The following is a 9,716-nucleotide window of genomic DNA, read 5'->3' as shown; positions in this document are numbered from 1 at the left end:
ATTTGATCTAACCTATATCAATTCGATTAAAATATTGCGAATTTATTGCAAATTAGTACACATTATTATCTGCAGTTGGCGCAGAGATCGATTTTACGTATTACGATGCCATCTATCGTTGAATTTATTAAATTTAAGCAAGGTGACAACTTAATGAGATCGCAGTAAAAATTTGGCAAACTTTTTGCACATTTAAAAATTGATGAACTTTCTGAATAAGAACGAATATTTTCCATACTTTATTATAACCTTATCGATTTAGTAAATTACGCGTTTAATGTTTATCTTTGTCTAATCTATTATTACAACTGAACCAATATTTGAATAGTTGTCATTTTAAATACGACCGATATGGTTGGTAATTCTGAAAATTTTGCTATACGAACCGAACTTCTGCGTGCGATCGACTGTTGCTTAGGTTATTGATTTCCGTGTTGTGGTATATGTTTAATAAAAATTCATATCTCCCTCACACAATATTTGATGATTTCCTAAATGGAATTAAATACTTAGTAAAAGGTATTGTGATTTAAACTGTGCACTATGTTTAAGTATTTCCTGATTCCTTGTCATTAATATAAAGGATTTTTATTGTACAATAAGAAAAATATCTACTAGTAGTAATATTTTTGAATATAAGTATTTCTAATGCATAGTGTTGATGTATTTAATGCATATATCTTTTAGTATGGCAGATGCTGATCCACAATTGAAACGTCTTTTACTTCCTGCCGAAGAAACATTTTTTGAACAATTATTAAGAATTGGACTTTATTTAGGAGCAATATTTCAAGTTGTATGTATATTAGCTATAGTTATATACCGAGCAGGTCCATCTGATGGAGGTACTGCATTGAAGGTATAGTCTTAAATTGTAAACAATAATTATTTTTACTTACCATTTAATATAATTTACTTAGTTCAATATCTTCATGCATTTATTATATATAACGATAATGATTATAGGATGATCCAAGTGATGTCGAATGTTCAGAAAACAGTCCACAAGTTACTCCAAGAAAACCTCATCGGCCACGAAAGCAAGAAAAAAAAAAGAGACGTTAGAACTATGAAAAAGAGAATATCCTATTCGCTTTCTATTTGTAAATATGGAATTCAAGTCTGTTAAATGTTCAATATAAAGAATTTGATATTCCTAAGAACTCTTTTTAACACTTAATTCTTATATACTTGACAAATGATATTAATCTTCCACATAAGTATCTCAGAAATTGTATAAATAATTTTAGATACTCCAAGTTGATAATTTTTTCAGAAGCATAATTGTAATAAAAATATAATAAAACATGGAGACTGATAGAGTATGAGTGTGTTTATTGTATAAGATTAATTTTATTGCCCTATAAATTTATGAAAATAAAATAAAAAAGATATTAAAACTACTTATTATTTGAATTAGACATTTTGAAGCTTAGAGCTGTAGTCAAATCAAAGTTTATATTCGTAACCTATTTTGATAAAATGATTATAAATGTATATAATTATCATATATCATTTAATAATTTTTATAATTCCTATGAAATTAAATGAATTCTGATTTAATAAAGTTTACAATTTGTATTATTTTAATATTCGATATAATTTTGATTACTGTAGTATGTTTAGTTTTATACGTACATCTGAACCAATATGAACGTTCACGCATCACAAAAAAAGATGCAATTGCACGTTGTAAAAACGTGAATGTATTCACGTAAAGTTATTACGAAATATAACTGATAATTTTTAATATATTTAAAGAATTAATAAAAATTTACTCTTTTCTCTTTCTCTCTCTTAAATATATATACAAATACATTAGATATGTTACATTTAACGAATACATTATCACCACAAGATATATTAGCAGAGGTTAGAAAATTTATTTCATCGGCTGTCAGACCTCATAATACAAATACTCTTGATGTAACAAGAACAGCATTGTTTTTACTTAAAAATCTTCCTGCTGCAAGAGATGCTGTACTTGAGTATTTTTGTAATGTATTCTGTATTGCAGTTACAAAATATGTACGGCAAATTGAGGTAAATAATAACAGTATATATGTATCGTCGACTAGTTTTGTTGATTAATTTATATAAAAATATTAGTTTATTTAAACATTAATTTATATTTTACAGACAAATCAAAGTGTAGTTATATCCGAGGAAGGTATTATTATAGAAATTTATAGTGTATTAAGTAATTTCATTCATGGAAATCCGGAAGCATGGGCACCGATTATATCAGCATGGTCTTTGGAATTGCTTGGTGAATATAAGCTTAATTTTATATAACATATTGATAGAAAAACTACTTTTCAATATAATGTTAATATTTTACTTTAATAGGTAAATTATCATCAGAATATTCAAAACGAGGTAATTTACCAACTAATGCTGGAATCAATGATTTTTTACAACAATGGATGTCTTGTCGTGCTACTCGTACATTGATCGACATCACGGCGCAGTGTCTTCAATGTCTTATGCATTCTGATACAGAATCTTGTATTAAAGCATTACTGGATACTAGCGTATTACATAGTCCGCATTTTGATTGGGTTGTTGCTCACGTGGGAAGTTGTTTTCCAAACACAGTTATTACAAGAGTATTATCATGCGGATTAAAAGATTTCTGTGCCATGGGCTATGAATATAATGTAAAGAATCCAAAATTGAATTCTGTCGTTGGTATTCTAGGACACTTAGCTGGTAGTCACTTTCAGGATATTAGAACTGCCCTATTGGATTTATTTAAAGTAAGAGAATACGACGATAAATGGCCATAATAATTAATAAATTTCTTGATTTACTAATTTGTAACCGGTTTTTTTTACAGTGGAGTTTGGATGAAAACATAAATGTTGATGAAGATACGAGACAGCAAAAATTAGCTACTGTACCATTTCTGTTGAAATTAGCTTCCCTTTCTCCAACGTTATTAAAAGCAATAACTAGCGATATTTCGCAAATACGTAAGTAAAATGCGTAAAGGCTTTAATAGATTGGTAAAGATATAAAAAATAATATAATATTTTATATTTTAGTAAATCCTGATGTTATTCCACGACTTGCTTTATATGCCTCAGATTGGTGTAAATATTTCAATAATCAACCGGAGGCACTGATTGACTTAGCTGTACACTTAGCATTAGGTTGTGAACAAGGAGCATCCCAAATAATAAATATTCTATTAGATACTAGTTTGAATACAAGCAATGTTGGATATCATAGTGTTAATGCAACTCAGAGTGTCAAGAATGTATGTCGTGAAATATTAGAGTTAATGCTACAAGAAATAAATTTAACTTTTAGGACACACAGTGTACAGTCTGCAAATATTTCTCTTTTAAATTCTATTAAACAAGAGTTACTTGTGATAATACCATTACTTCTAAATAGAGATCCATTACGAGTTCAAACAGCAGTGAGGCTATTGTGCTTCATTGGTGGACAAAGTTCTAATATTTTAATATCTGCTGCATCATTTATGTTGGTAAAAGCCCAAACAACATTTCATTTAGCTGCATTGATACATCTTATTTCTAACAATTCTATATTGTTTCCCGTAAACAAACCCGAGAGTGAAACTATGTTCGCTAATCATGGTTATTTTACACAAGTAGTAGAACAAGCACTTCGAGAAATTCATTATAAAAGTGTTACAGAGATACAAGAGTCAAGAAAATTATTTGAAAATCTTACGATATTGTTAAAGTAGGTATATAAAGTGAAGCTTTACGTAATATCTGTCTATATTGATGCATGATACAGTATCAACTTCTTTAAATTACAGAAGAATAATTATAAACGTGAAACTTGTTTTGTTTTTTCTTTTAGGTGGGAGAGATCTAATAAAGTAATAGTATTTAGATCGAAAATAGTAACTAGAGCCATTAAGTCGAATTTACTTCAAATTTCCTCATTATTAACGAAAACGGATAATTTTGATTTAGCAAATGATATAGCTGTAATGCTAGATTTGTTAAGTATGCCTGGGAAAGATTATTTTGTTCCAAACATTGAACTTACATTAAAATTGGTAAAAGCAGTACTGCAATATTTTTTTTTATGTATAGCAGAAGAAGGTAATTTATTCATTGGTATGCTCAGTTATATTATAATGCTTACTAATATTGATATTGATTTACAGATATTATGAAAAAAGAAAAAGGCATAAAAATAGTTTGTCATCTATTAAAGGATTTAACTTGTTATTCTCAGTGTGCACGGGTCTTAGCACTTAGAGATATTTTGGTACATTGTATTAATAACGATCCAGCCAAATATTTTGGTGCAAAAGAAAAATTTGAACCACAATTTGAGGAAATGTTACTATTGCATCAAAATCATAGGCAGGTAATATTGTTACAAATTTATAATTAACAGATCAAACACATATTTCATATTATGTTTTTAATATTACTTTCGTAACTGTAGGTTACAAGTACAATGCTAGCTCAAAGAAACTCTTCTGTATTTCATGCTGGTGTAATAGGACACGGTCCAAGAAGACCACCACCTGAGAACAACCTTGATAAAGGGATTATTACTTTAAATAAAATGTTGTTAATTGACGTGATAAAGGTAAGCTCAAGTGCACACATACGCTTGTTATAAAATATAAATTTTATATATCGTTATATAATATTTTTTTTATTTCATTTTTTTAGGCTTGTTGTAGCAATCAGGAATTAGAACAATATCCTGTTAATTTAGATGCAATAACAATGGTCAGTTTATTGTTAGTAGAATTAGTATCACCTGATGTTATGTATAATGGATTGCCATGGCCTGACGAAGAATTTACAAAGGTAGATACTTGAAAAATATGCTGATTACTAAATCTCAGATATTAGTTAACACAGCTTTTTGTTATTACAGGTTACCGTGGAAAGAGATTTACAAATCCGTCGTACATTTAAAGACGTACCTTTGCTATGGACTCTTTTAGAATTAACAGCTTGGTACAGACCTGCTTTAGCATATTGTTCTGTCTTGTTAAGAGGTATAGCAGCTACGGTTATGGCTAACTGGAATATAGAAGAGGGAGTAGCACTTTTAAATGTTATGGCACTTGGACAATTGCTACCACCTCCATTAGCAAGTATTAGAGATATTCTACCTGTTCTAGAATCTAATCAGGTATGTGTGTACACGTTCATTTTATAAATAAATTACTTGGGATTTTTTCTTCAATAAAAATATTATTTTGTTTTTATTACAGATAAATACTGTGATGAGAGAATGTGTATGGGCATACATGCGAGAGAATGTTCCATCACCGGCATTATTTACTCGCAATGAAGGATCTAACGTTGCATGGAGAGATACGGATACTTCTGTTCCAAACACACGTTTCATAGAAATACTTCGTTTGATTTTACTCGCAAATATTCACAATTTAGGTCCACTTTATTCTACATTGTTTTTTAATGAACATAAATAATAATGCAAAAATACCTTTATATTTTATACGATTGAATATGAAGGAAAATATAAACTTTTTCATATAAATATAGGAATACATAATATAATTATGATGTAAATAATATAATAATCACTTATTTTGTATACATTATGTTAGAGAATTAAAAAAGAAATGAATTTTAAAAAACATAATTAATAGAGAAAGAAAAGCTAATATAATGTGCCTTTGAAAGGAATTTAATACTTTTATACTATTCACAATACAGTATAGGTATTCAATATACCAATTTCTACATTGAAATTGTATAACAGTAGGTATATTATTATCAATAACAACGCTATTACATACAAAGTAGAAAAGGACATTCACACTTTATAAAATAGAAATGAATTTTTTGCCAATATTTTATATATATGTGTGCATATATATATATATATATGTATATATATGTATATATATATATATATATGTATATGTATGTATAATCATCTGCTATTCCGTTCATAATACATATAAAAAATCAACACTCGTTTATAAGTTTAAGAGTCATATGTTGCATCATTGATACATCTCTCACATTCATCCTCTTTTTGATATTAATAAATTGCAATTGTTTTACGATATATTGAGTAAATATAAATAAACAAAAGAAAGGTAGTTTCTTTTCCATAGGTAGGACAAAGCAAGGAAGACGAAAAATAAGTTTTACTTTTTATAAAAGTACATTGTGCTAAATACATTGAAGAAATTAAATTGTGTTATGTCTTTGATAATACAGGAATGATGGTACCTATGATGAACAAACAATGTTCAAGTTGATTGCTGTACGAATACCCTAGGTGGGTGTCTCGTCCGAACAAAATGATTACATATCGTATATATGCATAATTGCTTAAATTCATATAAACGTTACGAATTTAATCGTACTCGTCTTGAGTCTTTCATAAAGCTCTGGATTATACAGAGTTTAAAATATTAGTAAAAAATGTTGAGAATATTTAATTATTTTCTTACTATGTACATTGCTCGCGTGCGTTTGTGAGAAACTTTTTATCTCAAATGAATGCATCGAGCATCCGACAAAAAACTTTTCACATTCTTATTCGAGCATTTAAGAGTTATGTATGAATTCCTCTTCTACACTTCGTCATTGCATTTGATTGCAATTGGCATGACTTACGCACTAGAGATATAGTGCAGAACAAACGGCTATTTTACTTACACATGCGAGAAAAAAACGTATTTCTTTTTTTAAAAAATAAACAAAAAAAAGGTGTATATAACTCTAACATACATAAGAGAATTTATGAAATAATTGCATAATGTGACAAATCTACCAGGACAATGTATACACATATTGTATGATTTGATTCACACGATGAAGACTTCACTTTATGGCAAATCAGGTACATATTAGTGCTGACATTGCCAAATGTTCTTATTTTACAATAAATTATTATTCTCAGTTCTTCAAAATTAAAAAAGTTCACTTTGAAAGTCTATGTATATTAAGTTTAGAACAATAGAGTGCTCATGCCACCCATTTCACTTTGTTCTTTAACGAAGATTTCAAAGTACTGATATATAATAGTCACAGCGAGTAATATACCAGTGCCCGATCCAATTGCACCAAGAAAATCGGCCAGTACAGAGAGAGCTCCGATACATAGGCCACCAAACGCTGCAGCAGTTGGAATGTATCTGTTTAATTCACGAATCATGGAATTGTCCCTATGTCCCCTCATAACCATTTGTTGTTCCTTTAATTGTTTCCAAACCTAAATTGACAAAAATGCATATTACTGTATTCGGTACATACTTAATGTTATAAAAAGTATTTGAACTTACATCTTTTGCAGAACTGCCCGAAACTTCTATCCATGTTTTAGAGAAGAAAGCACATGAACCAAGCATGAATAAGATGTACAGAACAGCATGCACTGGATCTTGGACGATATGACCTACTGATTCTGGCGGTGAAAGATAATAACATAATCCACCAACGGGATAAGACCTAGCCGGACCACCACCGCCAACGTCAGACCAAACTCCCAACAAATTGACAATCACGTTTCCTTGGAACTTTACAGCCAACATCTGAGAGATGACGTACAAGTTGGATACTAGTGCCGATTGAAGAATAATCGGAATATTACTGGTATAGAACAATTTGATGGGATAACTGCTATATTGACCTCGATACCTAGCAGATTTTATTGGTAAATCGACACGGAAACCCTATAAATACAAATCGATTATATTAATTATATTCATCCATATTTTTATCTATGTATTTTTCGAGAGTATAGCAAATGATATTTCACACATTTTACCTGGAAGTATATCACAATTGCAAATACCAAGATAGTAGCTAGGAGATTCATGAGATTAGGAAGGTTCTGTCTATAAAATGCTTCGCGAAGAGCTCGTACTTTATCTTGTCTCGTAGCCAAAAGATGAAACAAAGCAATAACAGCACCTTCAAATTCTGTTCCACGACCTGTGCATTTACCACAATTTATATAATATATCACATTACGTGTGATCACTCAAAATATGTATCATATTGAAATCAACATACCAGTATTGACAGTGGCAGGAGAAAATGCTTTCCATACTATGGTCTCGCAAATATTAGTGGCGATAAAAAGAGAAATACCACTTCCTAAACCATAACCCTTTTGAAGCAATTCATCGAGCAGTAGTACAATCAAACCAGCAACGAATAATTGAATGATAATCAAAAGACAAACACCAGCTCCAATTTCAGTTGGATCTCCATACATTCCAGTCATTACATAAACAATGGCCTGCCCAACGGTGATAACCATACCAAACACTGTACGGAGAAAAAACGAAAGATTTTTTAATCAATGAAGATATTGTAAGATATACACGACGTTTTGTAGTTACATTTTTGTGCCCCATTGAACAGCGCTCTATCTTTCGGCGTGTCACCAACTTCAATAATCTTTGCTCCATGCAGAAGCTGCATGATAAGACCAGAAGTAACAATAGGAGAAATTCCTAATTCCATTAATGTACCTCTATTTGATGCAAGAATAACACGAATCCAATAAAAAGGATCTGCACTGTCCGAAGACATAATACCGAAGAGTGGAATCTAAAAAAATAATATACGTTATATAATTTTGAATATTCTCTTGTGCAAAATATATTATCAACTTACAAGGCACAGGTGATAATAATAAATAATATATATATATATATATATATATATATATACATAATTTACCTGACAACATACTAAAAAAATAAATAACGTTATCGCCGTCCATAATACTTTTTCTCTGAATTGAATCTGTAAAAAAATAGAAATATGAAAGATGTGTAAAAAAGAAAAAGAGTGATATAAAAAATGATGTCACATGTATGAAAGTAGGTTAAAGGTTATTTTTTTCCAATTATTACAATAGTCCAATACTGATCTAATTTTTACAATACAGAATTTTAGGAAGTACAATGCGTGCAATTGGCAAATATAATCGAAGATATAAATAGATCCACGAAAACTTACCTTCCTCTGTGGTTTTGCTATTTCTGGTAGTATACTGCAAAATGGTTTTATTACCTCCAAAAATTTGACTGAAAAATTATAATAAGACGAGTAAGAAAAAGGAAAATAAAATTTTGGTGATGAAAGTCAACGAATATAAAAAAATTTCCTCGTAGTAACAATATGTTGTTATAGTATAAGTGATTCCAGGAGGTTACCAATACGGCAAATAGCGGTAATATAATTTAAGAAAAAATTATCATTGCAATTTATAATAATTAAATTATATACTCACATCCCATTTTAATACCGTTATTTGTCTTTAATATTACTGTTCAACCGTGCAACTAACCGATGCTCTTAATAGGACTCCAAGAACAACACCGTTAAACACTTGTACATGAAACAAGAAGACTCGAGTAAAGGTGGCCGCGTAGGCTTAAACTGGCAAACGGTTGCGAATCGTGGCTCTCTTCGACGACACGTATCAATATGCCGCTGTCACGTGACTTGATGATGTTGGCCGCGAGAGAAGAGTGTTTTCCTAACAAACGACAGATGGCGCCACGATGCCTTCCGCGCAAGCGCACCAAATCATACTTTTATGCGCATGATACACACGTTTATCTTTGTTCAAATTTAATTTTTTAATATTTTAATATTGTACAGTTGTTAAAGTAGATATTTATGACAACGCATATTTGCTTTAATTTTCTCATATTTTTTCAAGGATGTCATAAATGTGTTATATAATCGTTATAATCTTTG

General features: G+C 30.0%; 3 protein-coding genes across 3 annotated transcripts; 2 read left to right on the top strand and 1 right to left on the bottom strand.

Moving 5' to 3' along the window:
* Positions 1–352: 352 nt before the first annotated feature.
* Positions 353–1,325, top strand: LOC127069107 (protein MANBAL). The gene is made up of 3 exons (XM_051005815.1): positions 353–519; positions 688–859; positions 967–1,325. The coding sequence occupies exons 2-3, from the start codon at positions 689–691 to the stop codon at positions 1,063–1,065; spliced, it is 270 nt and encodes an 89-aa protein (XP_050861772.1). The 5' UTR covers positions 353–519; position 688; the 3' UTR covers positions 1,066–1,325.
* A 318-nt stretch (positions 1,326–1,643) lies between these two features.
* LOC127069182 (integrator complex subunit 5) lies at positions 1,644–5,622 on the top strand. The gene is made up of 11 exons (XM_051005954.1): positions 1,644–2,043; positions 2,140–2,269; positions 2,350–2,759; positions 2,840–2,975; positions 3,048–3,717; positions 3,841–4,088; positions 4,154–4,359; positions 4,441–4,587; positions 4,674–4,814; positions 4,885–5,145; positions 5,228–5,622. Exons 1-11 carry the CDS (start codon positions 1,825–1,827, stop codon positions 5,447–5,449), a joined length of 2,790 nt encoding a protein of 929 aa, XP_050861911.1. The 5' UTR covers positions 1,644–1,824; the 3' UTR covers positions 5,450–5,622.
* Positions 5,623–6,130: 508 nt separating this feature from the next.
* LOC127069185 (protein transport protein Sec61 subunit alpha) lies at positions 6,131–9,423 on the bottom strand. The gene is made up of 8 exons (XM_051005960.1): positions 9,244–9,423; positions 8,970–9,037; positions 8,688–8,753; positions 8,345–8,555; positions 8,013–8,270; positions 7,765–7,931; positions 7,280–7,669; positions 6,131–7,209 (listed from the first exon to the last, which is right to left on the bottom strand). Exons 1-8 carry the CDS (start codon positions 9,248–9,250, stop codon positions 6,946–6,948), a joined length of 1,431 nt encoding a protein of 476 aa, XP_050861917.1. The 5' UTR covers positions 9,251–9,423; the 3' UTR covers positions 6,131–6,945.
* Positions 9,424–9,716: the final 293 nt, after the last annotated feature.

This window comes from Vespula vulgaris, chromosome 14 (genome assembly GCF_905475345.1).
Source record: "Vespula vulgaris chromosome 14, iyVesVulg1.1, whole genome shotgun sequence".
Lineage (NCBI taxonomy): Eukaryota > Metazoa > Arthropoda > Insecta > Hymenoptera > Vespidae > Vespula > Vespula vulgaris.
The sequence above is the reverse complement of the archived record's forward strand: the minus strand, read 5'-3'. Positions and strand labels throughout refer to the sequence as shown.

Bases quoted from the DNA above. Each gene is read 5' to 3' on its own strand.
- LOC127069107 (XM_051005815.1), top strand. From the start codon at position 689: ATGGCAGATGCTGATCCACAATTGAAACGTCTTTTACTTCCTGCCGAA. The intron at 860-966 runs GTATAGTCTTAA...TAATGATTATAG, and splicing joins ATGGAGGTACTGCATTGAAG to GATGATCCAAGTGATGTCGA.
- LOC127069182 (XM_051005954.1), top strand. From the start codon at position 1,825: ATGTTACATTTAACGAATACATTATCACCACAAGATATATTAGCAGAG. The intron at 4,588-4,673 runs GTAAGCTCAAGT...TCATTTTTTTAG, and splicing joins TGTTAATTGACGTGATAAAG to GCTTGTTGTAGCAATCAGGA. The intron at 4,815-4,884 runs GTAGATACTTGA...TTGTTATTACAG, and splicing joins CTGACGAAGAATTTACAAAG to GTTACCGTGGAAAGAGATTT.
- LOC127069185 (XM_051005960.1), bottom strand. The intron at 8,556-8,687 runs GTAAATTATGTA...TTATTTTTTTAG, and splicing joins TTTTTTTAGTATGTTGTCAG to ATTCCACTCTTCGGTATTAT. The intron at 7,210-7,279 runs GTAAGTTCAAAT...TTGTCAATTTAG, and splicing joins CGGGCAGTTCTGCAAAAGAT to GTTTGGAAACAATTAAAGGA.